The sequence below is a fragment of the Enoplosus armatus genome, chromosome 21 (genome assembly GCF_043641665.1).
Source record: "Enoplosus armatus isolate fEnoArm2 chromosome 21, fEnoArm2.hap1, whole genome shotgun sequence".
Classification (NCBI taxonomy): domain Eukaryota; kingdom Metazoa; phylum Chordata; class Actinopteri; order Centrarchiformes; family Enoplosidae; genus Enoplosus; species Enoplosus armatus.
The window spans coordinates 17823901-17841368 of record NC_092200.1 but is presented as its reverse complement, the minus strand read 5'-3'; the positions used below and the strand labels follow the sequence as shown (position 1 = coordinate 17841368).

Below are 17468 nucleotides of genomic sequence, written 5' to 3'. Positions count from 1 at the left end.
GTGAAGAGGGAATTCTGACGCTGTAGTGACGTACGAGCGCTGACGTGGACGGTGCACAAGACATGGCTGCTATCACTGAAGAAAGGACAAAGCAGATATATCCATCAGCCTGGCCTCCCACATCTCTGGTTTGGTCTGGTGCTGGGCCCACTGATGACTACTTCGGCTGGCCGGAAAAGCGTCGACCGATCAGCGCTTTGAATTTGCGCGTGATCCTCCTGTGTGCCGTGCTACCTTGCTACATCCACGAAAAACCCTAGCTAGCAAATGCTACTCGGCTTCAACTGAAAATGATGTCACCTCGCCACTGCAACGACAACACAAAACACCTTCCCAACAAGGAAAGGGCACCAGGAAAGAGGACCAAATGGCTTGTGGTGACCTCTATCCATGTGTGCTGCATTTTGCCATCAAGTGCCATCACGCATGCATTTGCTGCTGATCACTTCAACTGACAAAGGCAGTCCATTCTGATTGCCACTTAGACCCCCCCCCCCCCCCCCCCCCAAAAAAAAAACAAGCTTTTTTTTAATGACTTTTTTCTTTTTCTCGTATCTCGTCCTTTCAAACTAAAGCGCGGAGGGTTCGGCTGCTGTTTAAAAACGGAGGAGGACACCCGTCCGTGGAGGGTGAGAAGTCAAGAGGCTGATGCAGAGATGGTTCAAATTCAGTGTGTGAGAGAGTGATGTGCATAGACAGGCAGTAGAGAAGCAAGGGGCATTGGATGTGACAACGTCTCTGTAGTGTGTGTGTGTGTGTGTGTGTTGTGTGTTCATGTTTGTTCCGGTGGTTGATGGGACCTGCAGGTATCTTTAACAAACACATACACACACAGCTGTCCGTGGAACCCGTCTTCTCCCTCCGTCCTGGCTTCCTTTCTGTGAGTCCGAGCCCATAGATCTCATTGCATCTTCCACACCTCCTTGTTTTAGCCTGAAAACATGCTTGTCCGCCCGATTCGTCTGTCTGGAAAAAGGGAAGCAATGCTGAGGCAGTCCCCTTTGTGGCTATTTTAATCCAACCGTAACTTTCTCTTGACCTTCTTCACGTCAGTGTTTGTTTTTTATTGGCAGGATTAAGGAGTTGAGCTACCGCAAAGGACTGGATTTTCTGACTACCCTCTGTATTTTTGTTCGCTCATATTTGCATTTGCGGCTGTCATGCTTTCTAGCACTCCTCACTGTCATGGATTACAATTCATTTTACTGAGCCGAGCGCGCGCGGGGGGAGGGTGGGGGGGGGTGAATTTAGCTCCCACCAGCAGGGATTGCGCAGTCGGTACCTGTCAAATCAACAGATGAAGTGAACAAGTGCACACTTCAAAGTGCAGTGGAGAGCGTAAGAATCACTAGTTGCCCATGTTGATGTTTCCCATCCAGAGCATTTCACATTTAGAGCTCAAAGGCAAGTCTCAGGTCTTAATTCCACACACACACACACACACACACACATATACACACTATATTCTGACATGTAAAGAGGGAGACATTTACTCTGTCAAACACACACACACACACACGTACAGTACATGGGGGAGACACAAAGCCATACGCATTCACAGTCAAACGTAAACCTTCACATGTGAGAGAAGTCGAAAAGCTTTCGGTCTACACAGAAGACATCAGTGAAGGAGGAATTATGTTTTTGTTTTTTTTATTTTATTCCCAGCTCGGGGATTAAAGCTGCATCATGAATATTTAAAAGGAGGGTGTGTTCTGGTTCAAGTCCAGCACAGGCCCTTTGCTGCATGATGATTCTGCAACAGTGGCTCTACAGAGTCTACGGCCACACCTGCAGCTCTGTGAGGTTTTAACACTCACTGCTAAGGAAGGTCTGAGGTCCTAGGTTTGCTTTTGACTCTCATTATTATTTCACTCTCAGCCAAAAATGTGAACCTGCTGGTGGACAGGGGGTTTCATTGAGTAGCATGGACAGCACAAGGGCTTGGGGCTCCACCAGTTGTTGCTAGTCGTGAAGCAAACCCCTCCTCCGCCCTTGGACTTCGCCAGACTCTCCCGTTCTACCCGCACGGAGAACACAGAAGGACACAGTTGGGCATATCACTTGATCCGGCACCAGCGGGGTCAGCCATGTCTCCATCAGACAAAGGATGTTGCAGTCCCCTTATGTCCTGTTGAAATATAATCCATCCAGTTTATTTTCCAGAGAAGGATGCTGGGCAGAGGTGGGCGGTGGGCGGTGGGCTTGGGGGGCTCTTGGGTTCCAGACGCCGCTCCATTATTCTCGATGTTCTCTCCCTCGTTTCGCATCTCCACCGTTATGGCTGTGATTTGCTTCGTGTGATCTCTGGCTATGCTGGATCGATGATGAATGGTACGAAGAACTTCGTTTAAATCAAAAGCCTGCGTGCAGGACTGTGTTGCGATCGCAGGATGTTACTGCCAAAAAATATATATATATATATATAAAAAAAAAACATACAATCTCTTTGGAGCTACCACCGTGGCTCCTCTTACCACCACTTTGGAGGACTTGAGCAACTGAAAAAATACATTTAGCGGACCCTGAGGTATTAATCTGGATAACTGAAAACTTTGAGCTGCTGGTGGCACGAGCTAAAAAGACAGGGGGATCACCAAATCCATTAGGATTTGTCCTCTGGGGACCCTGACTGAATACAAAATTCTAAAAGTGGTGCACAAACATTTCTTCCTATTGAGCCTATAATGTAACACCTCCATAGAGTAGATTAGTCATTTTTTTAAAGCATGCTGCAGGCATGACAGGAGTTCAAGGTCCTCGGATGATGTACTGTATCTCTTCGCTGTGTGTGTGGGCAGATGCACATAATGTACTATACTTGTGCGGGGGTCTATCTATGCATTATGTACGCCACTCCTCAAGCCTCCATCTCGCTCTCTCTCTCTCTTGAATCCGGTTCCCCTTTTGAATCTTCCGTCGACCTCTTTAAGGGTAATGTAGGGTAACAGCTGTTCGGGGTGAGGTTCTGGTGGTGTGTTATTTTGAAAGGTACGGGGAGGATCCCTCCACCAGTTCCGTCTCCCTCCCTTTTTCTCCCTACGCCACAACTCTCTGAGCCTAAGTAGGACAGTCTGCCCCATATAGACTCCCCCCACACGCAAACACACACCCATGCTGACAAAGAGGATCGCAGAGGTCAGGTTGATCTTTGGAGGTTACAGTATAGTATAATGTATAGGGGGATGGTGACGCACAATTCATCTCAGAGCTGCCCTGCTGGTAGTCTCAATACAAGTGTTACCTAAATAGGGCTGAAACCAATTATTTGCATTGTTTATTAAACAGTTGATTCATTTTTTTTTTTCAATTAATGGTACAATCTCCAAAAATGTAAGAAAGTAGCCTTCCAAATTTGACCCAATGACATTTTAATCAGCCTCGGCTGTACTTCAGTTACAGTTTAGTTAGTTCACTGCTAATTAGCAAGCTCTGAAAGTTAGCAAGCGGACCATCAAACGTTTGCTACATATACTGTTCCCAAAAGTCAACAATGCCTCCATGCTCAAGACCTATTTCTATGCTTTCTTGACAGGGGCCTCTTGTGGCCATGCAAATAATGACTGCTGTCCGTCAACAGTAAAGGAGGAAGTGTGCGATGTTGTTACAGTGCTGCAAAAACCTCTTAGGGGGAGGAGGGGGGGGGGGGGTCGTAATGGGGAGTTAAGCCTACAAAGTGCAGACGCCGGAGAGCGCCGCTGGCACCCTGTCAAAAGAGTCAAAACTGGTTTCTTTAAAACATGATCGAGATCGCGACCTCTCCAAAACCCTTCCCAAGTGGTTTTAAGTTGCGTGAACTAAACTGAACCTTGATCACAGAGGATGATCAGAAGACTCTTTTTTTTTTGGATGCCACCTTGCAGATGGGCGTGGGGGGGGGGGGGGGGGGGGGGGGGGGGCATTAGATCAGATCAGCTCATCCTGGTCATTTTGGATGGTCATTTTGTTGTTTAGGTTGGAGATTTCAAGGTGTGAAAGATGTTTGTTTTTTTTTTTTTTTTTTAAAGTTTAGCTGATGATGATGCAATGTAGTTTAATGAAAGCTGTAGAAAAAAGAAAAAGCAGATAAGCTTCTGTCGTGCTGTTTCTCTCTAGCCCTTTCATGTTTGGAACGTGGCTTCAGTCAGCCATTGCTTTTGGAAGAGAAGCTCTAAAATACTGATAGCTGGCAAACGTCTTTAGGGACAGACAGAATTCCCTTTTATTTCCCTTTCTACGTGTAGTTTTTAAGCCACGACAAGAAGGCAAAGGAAATGACTGGTGTCTCTCTTTTTCTCTTTCCGAATGAAGAAAGAGTGATAAAGAAGTCTGTTTTGTAGCCAAAGAGGCACATCTCTCGGAGGCAATTGAAAATAATTTCCCTGCAGCGCACGCTAATCTCTAAGCTTTACACTGTGCAAACCCACCGCCTCCAAAGGTTACAGCCAGGATGACTAAGCATTTTGTTCTCTTAGAAAGCTGCTAAGATAGAAGAATATCTGGAAAGGGAAATAATACTGCACATAATATTAAAAAAAGGCTGCGAGAGACAGGAATAGAGAAACCAAGAGAAGGGGGGGGGGGGGGCGGCAGTCAGATAAGAGGTTTAGTTGAGGTTGATTAGAAGAAGAAAGAGAAACTCAAAAGCCAAGTAAGTGTGTGTTATACATCGGTTTATTAGCACAAGGTGCAGGCAGACAACAGAGAGAGGCACGTCTATAAAAAGGACACTCGGAGATAAGATGTCTTCGGGAACAAACACATAAAAGAGGCTGGATCTGAACCTTTTTTGGCACATTTACAGTGAGTGATATTCATATGCCTCTAAAAAGTCAAAGAGTCAAAATCCATAAATAATATACACTGCAGGGTGAAAAAGAAACTGTTGCTGTTGTGTCTGTAGCTGACCTTGACCTCGGACTCCTGATAACACCTCTTCAACGATCTTCTGTCCATTTACAGCCGTGAAAAGGTCAGGAAGGAGTGTCGCGCGTATGACATCGCGTGGTGTGTTCAGGTACAAGTCGCACTTTTCACACTTCATTCTGTCAGGCCAATGACTTGTTAGATTATGAAAGGAAATGGCTACAGAACACTACTAGGCCTCATTCAAATTTTTTTTTTTCTTAAAGTGTCATTTCAAACAAATTATTAAACACATTTCCTTCCTGGTCTAACCACGCAGAAAGTTGCAGATTAATGTGTCAGCCATCTAATTAGTGCTACTAATATTGCCACAATCCTGATAGAATGGAGGTGAATGGAATTGTGTTTGTGGTACTCAAGAATTAAAAAAATTTAATAAAAAAAAATGTCTGGTTTCCAGAGGGACTATTTCTTGGATGGACAGTAGTTCCAATGGAAACCAAAAAGCTATGTAAGGAAAACAGAGACGGGTGCCAGGATAGCAATCTGTTTTGATAATATGCATGCTATTCTTTCAAAAGGCTGGAGTTTGTTGCACAGGACGTCTTAATGACGGGGGGTTCTGATGAGTTCGTTTTCAGCAACAGACACAACAAAACACACGGCATTATTAGTAAGCAAACACGGAAGTAAGGAATCAATAAACAATCATTCAAAATGATCCGATCAATTGAGGCGGGCATGAAAAACAAACTATGCATCGCAGTGATATGCAACTGAGGGCGGCAAAGAAACAGCCGAGACAACTTTTTGCATTGTTTACATTAATGATTGTCTACTGAAGGTCTGTGGTCTTCAGTGTTTACTTCTTTAACTATCTGGTTAAAGACAAACTGAAAATAGTGCAGAGCAGTTATAAGAGTCCAGGTTGGACAGCTCAGAGATTTGACCACCAAAGAGGGCAACTCAGTCTGACAGCTTTCACACAGGAGGACAAGGGCTGGCTGCTGGATGGTGTATGTGACATGAACTTATGAACTTCCTGTCTGCTTAAGCGTGATTGTGAGACAGAGCTAGAGGGGGTGGGGGAGGTGGGAGGGGGGCACAGATGTAAATGATTTTTAGGTTTTATGATTTTGATTTATTTCCTTATGGCTTTTTACACGTGCGAAGTTGAGCTGAATTTGTACATTTGGTTCGTGAACACTGGAAACATACACTTGATTTCCAAATAATACGTGACGAGAGAGAAACAGACAGGAGGAAAACATTTCAGTGGACACAGTGGAAATAAGTAATAGCGGTGGTAATGCTGGTCCAACTACAGACAAAAACAAAAAAGCCAATTGAATTTCAAATGTGACTGTGTGTGTGTGTGTGTGTGTGTGTGTGTGTCCAAAAAAAGTTAGAGACACCCAGTTTGCCCCGCGGAGTGGCAACACATTACGTGGAGGAAGTCGTGACATGGCTTTGTGTGCATGTTTGTGTGTGTGTGACATGTGAGTGAAAGTAATGTGATATCTTGTCCACAACCTCAGACATTCTCCTTCACACTAGATGAAAAACAGCCATGGACAGGGTAGATAGGATGTGTGTGTGTGTGTGTGTGTGTGTTGGAGAGGGGAGAGGTGCACAGAAGCAGAAGCACAGCTGATTGACAGTCTGCTGGCGATGGAGGCGGGTTCTAGTCCTCTGAAGCATGGAGATCGGGGAAAGGGGGAGATAAACGAAACAATGGAGAGAAAAGGGAAGCAGAGGGGAAAAGCAATCAAGAGGAAGGGAAGAAAGAGTAAAAAAAAAAAAAACTAAAATAAGTGCATCAACAAAAGATGGTTCATTCAGGAAGAATTAAAACAAAGAGAAATGAAGAGAAAAAAGAAATAAGAGCATGAATATATAAAAAAAAGAAATGTGTTTATGCAGAGGGCCAAGAAGAAAAAAAGGGGTGAGGGGGAAAAAAAGGAAGAAAGTCGGTTAGTAAAGCTGTCACAAAATCAACAGCAACTCATCTAACAAATGTCAGATACCTGACTCACATGAGAAACACCGGATTTGTCTTACTGTGAGGGCCATAAGCCAGAGGTGAATGGTGCCAACGAAATGAGTCTTCGCGTGCCATGCAGAAGCGGCGTGCATCAGAGGCGACGTGCGGCGCCTCAACACATACAGTACACATACATGCGCACACATCTGCATTTGCTCCGTCAGGATTCAGCGTACGCTCTCAATTCTCCCTGACCCAGTTACTACTTATACCGCCTGCGTTCTCTCCCTGGGCTCTGCTGGCATCACAGTGATGAATGGCTCCAATGCACCTCGAAAAGGCCAGATGCCTCTTGCTACTAAAGTAGGCCCGCTGAAAACAAAGATATATATATATATATATATATATATATATATATATATATCTCACACCTCTTCTATTGCTGCTGATCTCATTACTGGTGCAGTGTGGGGAATCAGATCTAAGAGTTTAACCAAAACTTAAAACAGAGCCTCCCTTCAACAGTGTTCCTCTCTATTAGAAATACACCCGTACAGCTCTGTAACCATGGTAACTAGGGATGGGTATAAGGTAAGATTTTAAGGGTAGCGCTACTCTTAAAGGGGACCTATTACGCTCATCACCAGAATTATTTTTTACCAGAATTATCTTCCCATGTTGGAAGAACTTCCAAAGGCAAGCTGTAAACCTAACGTTACTAAGGGACGTTGACGTAAACATAAATATCTGGTCTGTGCCCGGAGATACCACATAAGGACATCCATACCTATCTGACATCAGATAGACACGGCAGTTGAAAAAACTGAAATGGAGCGTTCAGAGCAGCGAAGCCTGAGCTACCTCATTATTTGGCAACTTTGGCAACGTTTAGTATGAATATCTGACATTGTAACATTATATATACAGTGCTTAACAAATGTATTAGCCCACCACCCAGTGTAAGGTGTTTGCCACCGCTGCCCTAAATGAACAGTATTGCTGATGACCAAAATATTTGATGTCTCTGTAATGGTTAATCCACCAGTATGTGCAAGCCAAGCTCTTTAATCAAGATGATCTCTTTAATGCTAAAATATAATTATTGTTGTCATCCATGAATTCTCAAATTTACTGTTTTACAAAAAAGCAGATTATTTTTTGATTGAGATGCCAAGTTACAGTTATTTACTTGCATTCCTGAACAGAAACATTTGTTTTAGTGGTTGCAAGAATGCAAGCTGTTATCAGGGCCAAAGGAGGTCGTACAAAATATTAAGAGTTTTGGTTAATGTATGTGAATAAGGACTATTTAGTTGTTCCAGTTTGTCATTTGCCTGATAAATAACAATAACAACAAATAACAATTTCTCAGATATTTGTGTTTTCTCATTTTTGTGACAGGTGGTCTAATACATTTGTTAAGCACTGTGTATATGACAGAAAATAAGGAAAAGCATAATAGGTCCTCTTTAAGCCGGGCTCAGACTACAGGAGTTTTAAAATCCTCACCGACTTTGAAATCAGGTTGCATCGCCCACATAAAGAGACCCTTCACAGATGTTCTTCTACTCTGATCTCACACATGCACACACCACCAGAGGGAGCCCATTTAAACCAGTCTGGATGACTGGATGAGAAAATGGTTGAAGAGACGCCATCAACGCGGGTTTGTCTACTCTTCTGCGAGAACTCGAGGTGAGATTTTAGCTAATATCTGTCAACAAGTAGTATGCTAGCAAACGTTAGCTTCAAGGGTTGGATGGTTACTGTTGCTTGGCAACACACCGTCAGCTGCTCCGGGACTTGCCTAGTCTGGTCTCTCTCATTGGCTGGTGTGGTCCTGCTACATTACCAGATCATCGGTACCGCCCGAGGTCCCAGACCAGATTTCTCCTCCAAATCTCGGGAGGGGTGAATCGGGGATAAATCGGCCCAAAACTCCTGTAGTCTGAGCCCGGCTTCACCAGTGCTGCTTATTGGTCGGGCACTTTTGTTATGAGCGCACCCACTTTTATAGCTAAACAATCAGCTGGCTAATGGTTAGTTTTAAATCATTAACCCATGTTTGTATGATTTAGTTAACTCCTGTGGGCTCTAGGCTGTTAGCATGCATAACATACCTGAGGTGAATGGGGAAAACAAGAGATGAACTACGAGCTAGGCAGTCGAAAATTGCAGGACCGATAACAGTCTTTAATAATTTAGCTCAGGGCCGGTTTAACGCCGGGTAACACAAGATATCCATGCCATGCCAACAGCCAGACAGCTAAGCGGTGAACATGCCAACACAGACGTCTGATTTACATGCCGATCACTCCTCCCACTGTCGCCAACATCCATCCCACCAAGGCTTTCAGTGGACCGGGTTATTTACATGCCATATCACCTCATTAATGTAATCTTAAGCAATCTCCATCAACAGTAAACCGACATTACACGTAACAAACCCAGTTTTTGTTGGGGGTTTTTTTAAATCTGCAGAGCACTGAACTCCAGGTTTAAAAAAGAATAGATAGATAGATAGATCCGTGTTTGTGCAGTCTAAAGCAGATCTCTCTCTCTCTCTCTCTCACACACACACACACACACACACACACACACACACACACACACACACACACACACACACACACACACTCTGAAGGTGAACTGACTCATGGTAAATGACGCCGTAGCCTGCAGATATGTGTAGCCATGAGGATTGAGCGTTGTCAGTGGCGACCTCACACTAATCCATATACCTCCATTCAAAATCCCTCCTCCCCGCTAATGACACGCGCAGTCTCCGCTCGCAGTCTATTTCAGTCCCAACAGACAGCCAGAGGGGAAGACGGAGGGTTTGTTCATTAGACATGAGAACTGTTCCTCTCCAGAGCTGCATCTTCTTCTCTGTAGCTAATCCCCCCCCCCCCCAATATGAGATAACATTAGAACAACGTCTCCACATCGCGAACAACGAAAGCACTGCCGAGCGCAAGGGACTCGCGCAAGTGAGCGTCAATGGCTGGGTGTTACACAATTTATTAAAAACTGTGGACTGCTGCTTTTAAAAAATGTTTTGGAAGTTCATGTGGTCACAGCGTCTTTCAAATTTCTCTGACCACACATGCTTTTGTTTGGAGAAAAATTAAGACTACACTAGACACGGGGAGTGAAGGGGAGCGTGTAGGCAGGGCATGATTACAAGAGGGTTTTGTTTATTTGGCATGACGGGCAGGGCTAGCTGGTCGCCCCAAAAATCACATTTGAGTGGGAAACTTCCCATATGTCCCAATCTCCTCCCCCAGTTCCCCTCAGCCACAATGCTCACTTCCCCGTTTTTTTTTTTAACTGCAACTCCCCCGAGCCTGCCTTCCTCGAGCCGTCCACCAGATGCCGACTTCTCCACCACGCCGCCTCGTTCACCCGCTCACCTGTTCTTGCTCTCCCCTCATCAGACACTCACGACAAGTACCGGTCCACGTCTTTTGCCGGCTCGTCTTGGTTCCCTGTCTCTGCCTGCCTTCCCCAGTGCTTTGGGCCTTGCTTTATGGATTTGGATTTTCCTCTCTTCTCCCTTGGGATTTGTTTGCCTGTGTTGGACTGCTTTCCCGGGTTCTGAGCCTTGCCTGCCTCACTGTTCTGTAAGTCTTCAGCATCAAGCATTTGGGCCCTATTTCCTATGTTCCAACATGTACACCTCCCAAGCGCAGGATGAGTCAGCAAAAATAATTTAACACACTGAGAAAGGAGAGGGACTTTAATACATAAATCAATAAATTTGGCATATACCAAGAGATATATATACAGGATTACAACTGCATACGTACTTTTATTTCACTGGCTTTTTTGGGATAACGAGGTCATGTCCTCCTGTATATAAAGTATTTCTTTTCTCCTGGGGGAGAACTTGAACTAAAAAAGATTCAGTATTCCCCAAACAAACTGATAACCAAAGTGGACGAGGCTTTAAAATAAGGTACCAAAAGGTGAGAATTTTCAAATGATACACATATATAGTAGCTTTAACTTCCTAACTTGAACACTGCACTTTTACTATTTAAAACACACACAGAAGAAGAAAGTGGCCACGGTGGTACTGTAATGTGAAACGTCTTTTTAGTATTAATTCTACGTCTTCTTCTCCTCAGTTGAACGACTCAAATTGAATAAAAAGGGGGGAAAAAAAAAAAAACGAGCAGCAGCCTTGTACTTAATGGGGCATTGAAAGGACGTCGGAGCAGCGAGAGCAGCTCACATCCTGCTCTGAAAGAATACTAATTATACTAGGGTTACACACACAAAGCACACAGAATTGAACTGAGGCGAATAACAAGAAGAACGTAAACAAGGTTAAAAGACAGCAAAAGGCTGAAGGCCTGTGTCCACACAGCGCTGGGAGAGCCGGGGATGAAGCGCTCGTGCGATGAGAGAGTCAGTTTTGTTTCTATGCCAACAATATCTTAACGCTACGCTTGAGGGGTTTACCGCGCGGCTCCGACGGGACGCGACAACTGTTCCAGGCTGACGTGCGGCTACATACGGGCTCTTCTGTCTCTTCTCTCTCTCCGGCGCCTTTCTGAGATTTTCAACTCAAAGGGCGGAGCACACTTAAAAAAAAATAAAAATACGCGGGTGCAGCGCTTTTTCTCCACATGGCCGCATGCGCCCTCTCCTCATTGGGAGCAAATTTTCGCTCAGGGGAAAAAAAACAAAAAACGCCAATGTGGACACAAGACCTGGATAAGAATGACATGGCGGCCTTAGCACACTGACCGGCGGCAGAGGGAATTGTGGGATATGTCTTACCAGGCTTTTGCACCCCATGACCTTCCTGCTCTCCATTCTCCAACGTAGTACCCACGTCTGCACATACATACACACATACAAAAAACACACACACACACACACACACACACACAAACACATTACTATCCATCTGAGTGCTAATGACTTGACGGGATAGAAAAAAATCGAACTGCATCGTGTTGGTTTGTGGAAATATGACAGACTGAGCCTGGAATTAAATGGAAAGCGCTGACCCTGACCCTTGAGGCTGTTTTACTGTACTGCACCTCACTGTACCCTCACCTGTTAATAGCACACAGGCCCGTTCTGGTCAGGCCAGGGCAAGCAGAGGGCAGCAGGTGAGGGGTGTGCCTGACTGCTGAATCACCGCACGTGAATGACTCCGACAAACACATACACGTTTATAGGCATGCACAGGAAAACACACGCATGCACATACATCTGGAGCTACTGTGCCTAAAGACAGCTGGTTAAGCCACTCTAATCTTGCATCGCAGTACAGGCCAGGGAACCACCATTCCTCTCTTTCACACACACACAAACAACATAATAACAAAAATGCATCCAAGTACATGTAGCTGCAAAACCAATACATGCGTACACATATATACAGTACACACACACACACACACATTAAACACATTGAGGCGCAGGGATGCAAAAACCTAAAACCACATGCAAGAACCCGTACACACACACACACACACACAAGGTATGTGTCCTAACACAAGTGCCACAGACAAACAAGAGCACAGGACACCCATCAAACACACATCGGTCATCATGGGGGGGGGGCAGCGAAACCAACAACTCTGGTGGGGGGAAAAAAAAACAAAACAAAACAAAACAAAAAAAAAAACAACAGCCCTGCTGTTTGGCATGTCTGCCTTTTTGTCCAAAAGCAAACAGCGTGCCACAGTTGATCACTGGCAACACCACCCACGGCGCGTCCCGCAGCCGCCTGTCACTGCCGAGTGCCCACACGCAGTCTGACCGAAGCGTCTGGTCCCCCGAGAGCTGAGTCAGCCCCGGTTAACTGTCACTTCCTTTGGCCTGGTTATGCACTCAGCTGTTTATTTGATCGAATCTGCAGTTTATCCATCTGCTCGCTTACCTCCCCGCGCAGCTGTCTGTGTGCGTCTGCGTCCCTTTGCTGTATTACAAACTAACACGCTGGACAGCGTAATGCAAGGTATTATATCTCCTGTCAATATTGAGCAGCAAACATTCTTCAGCTCTTGACCTCTTCCACTTCATGTATTTTGAGATTCTGCTGAGCTTTCACTGGAGGAGCGTCATTAGAGCTCCATGCAGCATGTGCTCATACAACTGCTCTCTTTCTCTCACGTTTATATATATATATATGTATATAAATTGTACAAGCAGTGACCGCTACTCTACGTATCTCCAGGCCACTCTCCTCCCTGCGGCTGAATGGCACCCCAGCATATCCAAAATGGCCCCCAGCAGTCCAGCCGTGTCCGATGCGATCAGTCATTCGGGAGCAGCTGCGGTTCATGTTACATAACACAGATTGTCATCCAGTTCAGGACGGACGGGATCAGATACAGAGGTGCAGTGCAGTCAAAAACTCTCCAGGAACAAAAAAAAAAAAAAAGACTACCTGCTGCTTTCAGTATTCTAAATGGAGGAATTAAGTCTGGAAAAACTCAGGAAAAAGCAAGGAAGTGGACCTCGAGTTTATTACCTGCAAGGTGGTTCTGGTTTTAACTGCCCAGGTTTTGAGATAGTCACTGCTGAGACTTCTGCCCCTCTACCCATCCCAATACAGTGGAGGTAAAGGGAATTTTGCTTGCTCTACTCAAATGATTGAACAATTACATTTTGAAATACTCAACACAAATATATTCTCAGAGAAACAATTATATTGAGTAACTACTACTACTTATCAGAGCTTTAAATGTGTATGTTGGTGCAGGTGTAGGTGCAGAGGCTTCTTCGGATTCAGATGCGAAACGTCTCGAAGAATCTAAAGTGCAGTTGCCTTTGACAGACGTGTTTTCTCAAATGAAATATTTCAATGTTTTTAACAGCACAGACGAGGGTCCATTCAACTCCATAGTGTTGGGGTGGAAGCAAAATGTCTCAGCAGTGCATATCTTTAAAACCTGGACACAAAAAAACAAACAAACTGTCCTGCAGGGATCGATATCAAAGGGGCTGAGAGTGAAAATATTGCGCTTGTCTTTGAATTTTCATTTCAGTGGTCAATGGGACTCTCTTGTTGCAAGGTTTACGTGCTCCACGGGGGCTACGTCACGTCAGTCTCACCTGCCCTGGTGTCGTCGTTGTCCAGCAGGGGGGTGTAGTCCGTCTTTCCCACCGTCTCCCCGACCTGATCGTCGAAGGTCTCCGCCTCCAGCTGCGCCACGAAGTCCCTCTCCACCAGGCTCTCCGGGCCCGGCTGGGGAGCGCTGTCCGTCAGCGCATCGCTCAGACTCAGGTCTAACTCTGCCATGGCTGCTCACACACATACGACAGAGGAGCAAAACGAGAGAACGGTAAACGTGCTGTCACCAGCTGAATGTTGCCGTCTAACTCTAAACAAAAGACAAGAAAATAAAGAACTACTTATCATATCATTTACACAAATACTACAAATCTAACGGAAGGGGCAGCGATTTGTTTAATAAATTAGAGGAGAAAAAAATCGAATATGCACTTTGCACTGATGATCTTGAAATATCGATATACAGACACCAAGTATCGGTCTTACAAATGATTTGATGCCGCAAATACAAAGTTGCTGAAGGGGCCGCACCTTTTTTGTGCGTCTGCATTGTTCAAAACACCCGTAATAGTACCACAGTGCATTCAGCTGCTTGACAATCCTATTTTGCTGAAATAAGAATGACTGAAGTGAAATTAACAGACTGAAAACTTTTAATAATTTGCAGTTGACAAAAGGAAAAAGGGGGCCTCTGATGATTCCCACCTCTGGGCAAGGGCCCAAATATATCAATATATATCCGATATATTCAAATACCATTTCACGTGCGATATGGCCGATGATCATATTGTTATATCGATGTATTCGGCAACTTTGTTTGCTCGCGCCGTACCTTAAGACAAGGAAAGTCCTAACTGGAGATAACAGCCGCAAGTGACCCATCACATCGCAAAAGACGCGCCCCCCCCCCCACGATCAGCAGCGGGGAGAAGAAACAATCCATCCGAAAGACGAGCTGCCGAGAAAGCACTGCCTGGGTTATAAACTGAGAGAAACTTCCCACAGTCACCTGTCTCTCAGCCGCAACACACCTGAGGACTGTGAGTTGTTACTTCCCAGATGATCATGCAGGCGAGATCATCGTTCATTCGATTGTTATAATACATACATATATAGATATTAAGAAATAAACTTTTAAGACATTTAAGGTCGAAATGATATCCCTTAATCACAGAGCCCGACCGATTTATCGGCCTGTCACAGATATATCGGTTATGATATGCGCCGATGTGAAGATTTTACTTTTTAAAGAATATTACGCTGAGGTAACTTAGAAATGATGTCATCACGTAGTTTGTCCAGCAGAGCGCGCTCCGTGATCAAGGATTCATTAACACGACTGTATAAATTCAGCTGGAGTCAAGAAATGTAGCAGCCACCTCACTAATGGTTACAACAGTAAACCGGCCCACAAAAATGGCGGTCACCGATACACAAAACCGCCTGCAAACACAGACGCAGCGTTCGCATTGTGGAGCGTTAAACGGCACAAACTTGACGGACCACTCGGTCCAGCACGAGGCAGATGATACAGATGTGACAATACAAGTTCTGGTTGCGGTTTCATTTCTTTCCAATTGTCGAAGACAAAGACGGGGAAAGCATGTGGATTTAAATTCACACGAAAAAACTGAATAACGCATCGTGTATTTGTTTCTCCTGTTATCAAACAAGCTGAACCAAGCTTTGGACGGAGGGTACAAGGACCCTTACAGATGAGCTTTAAGACTTCACGATGAACAAAATGACAAAATGTGTTTGCTTTTGGTGACCAGGGGAAAATCTGATGTGAGCTGAACTGGGCCGAAGGTTTGTGTCCCGATGTGGCACCAAACTGGCTGCTGGAGCTCGTAACAAGACCGCAGGACCTGGAACCAAAACCCTGTGATGGCAGTCGTTCATCCTGCCTGAGCAACACACTCAACGTCTTCCAGCTGCAAGGCCTGAGCCTGACCTCTGACCTCTCTGGTGGGCATCTAGACAAACAGACTTCTTCTTTTTCTTTCTTTTCTTTTTTTTCTCAGTGATTATAACCAAAATGTAATACAACTTTCTACCACAAGGAGGCACCGCTTCAGATGGGATCATGCTGTGTGAAAGAACTGCAACGACATGGACTCAGACATACACACACACACACACAGACGCACAGATCCAAGCAGTCATCAGCACGTCTGGGAGTTCAGCTGACCAATGGCCACCAGGGGAATTTGCCGAGTCATGTTGTGTCATCTTCCAACTATAATGCCAGATTATCTTCGGAGCCAGCAGCAGCCAGCCTTATTCTGCTGCTCAGACACTGGCTGGGTTTTATCTTTCTCATTTCCATCTTTATAAATCTCTTTTTTTTTTTTTATCATCTACGGTACAATTAACATCTCTGCTCTGTCCAAAACACGTCTTCCCTCTCTGACGAACTGACGGAAACAGCAGGTTAGGCTTCAAGGTCTTGCTCATGGACGACGCATAAATGAACCCTTCTTTCCTTAACTGCAGCCAGCGACACAGAATATCATGAAAGCTGTGTGATGGCAAAGTACAATTACCGCAAACATTCATTAAAGCTACAAACCCTGCATTCAAAAATCAAATGATGCTTCTGCTTATGTGCATTAATCAGAGAGGAAACAGACTTCGTTGAAGAGTGACATAAACAACACGAGAAACTAGTTTTGCTCCATGAATGTCAAGGCGAAGCCAACAACTAATGAAACCACCATTAAATATCCAATGAATTAATATCAGCGGTCAAATGCAGGCATTTATATACAAAAATAGCCCCCAGTGTGTTGAGAAAGTGGGGCGTAGAAAAGAGCTAGCATGGCAGCGGATTGTCTCCAGCCTGAAAGTGACGCAGCTGCATCCAGCGGGCACTGGGGGGGGGATGCTGCTGTGGCTGATTGGGAGCAAAATCTGGTGGGAAATAATTCATCAATCGCGTGTGTAATGTAGGGATGTCCACATACTTTTGGCCGCGTGTTCCCGGAGCTTAAAAAAGGGTTTTATGTGGCCAAAAGTAGAGGGGATCATTTCATTCTCTTTACGGGACACAAATCTATTGTTTTTAATCGGCCATTTAATCTGTTAGACGGATCAGTCAGTAAATCAACTGGAAGGACAGTCAACCAATCAATTGACACAGTCAATCAGACACATGGATAGTCGGCCAATTACGCGGTTACTAAGTTAATCTGTCAGAACTCGAGCCAATTCATCCGCAAATCAAACATAAAATCATAGCTCAAGGCTCGCAAACTCACATGCTGAACAACGGGTGGTGTCTGAGGCATGAATAGGAATAAACTATACGTAGGCATACTCATTACACGCCTGACTGTCAGTGTGTCAGCAGACTAAATGGGCCCCCAGTGCTCCAGAGGCCAGGGTGTGTCGCAGGAGGACGGCTGCCGACTGCCCCGACCACAAAGCCATGCTGGTCAGAAACACTGCCCCACTTTCGAAATTTAACCCCACATCCTCTGTGTGTGTGTGTGTGTTTAGTACACAGTGGGTTAGCTGGGTGCTCCATGCTGCCCAGCTGATATGATTTAACGCAGGATGACAGCCGTCACAGGCATTTGAATACTAAGCCGTACGAGT

The 17468-nt window shown here is 45.0% G+C and overlaps 1 protein-coding gene across 1 annotated transcript in view; it reads right to left on the bottom strand.

Moving 5' to 3' along the window:
* LOC139304315 (microtubule-associated protein 4) overlaps positions 1 to 14096 on the bottom strand; it is a 67958-nt gene extending 53862 nt beyond the window's left edge. Inside the window, exons 1-2 of the mRNA XM_070928236.1 lie at positions 13910 to 14096; positions 11618 to 11674 (exon numbers count right to left, since the gene is read on the bottom strand). Of these exons, the coding sequence (XP_070784337.1) occupies positions 11618 to 11674; positions 13910 to 14096 (244 nt within the window). The remainder of the gene's footprint in view (positions 1 to 11617; positions 11675 to 13909) is intronic.
* Positions 14097 to 17468: the final 3372 nt, after the last annotated feature.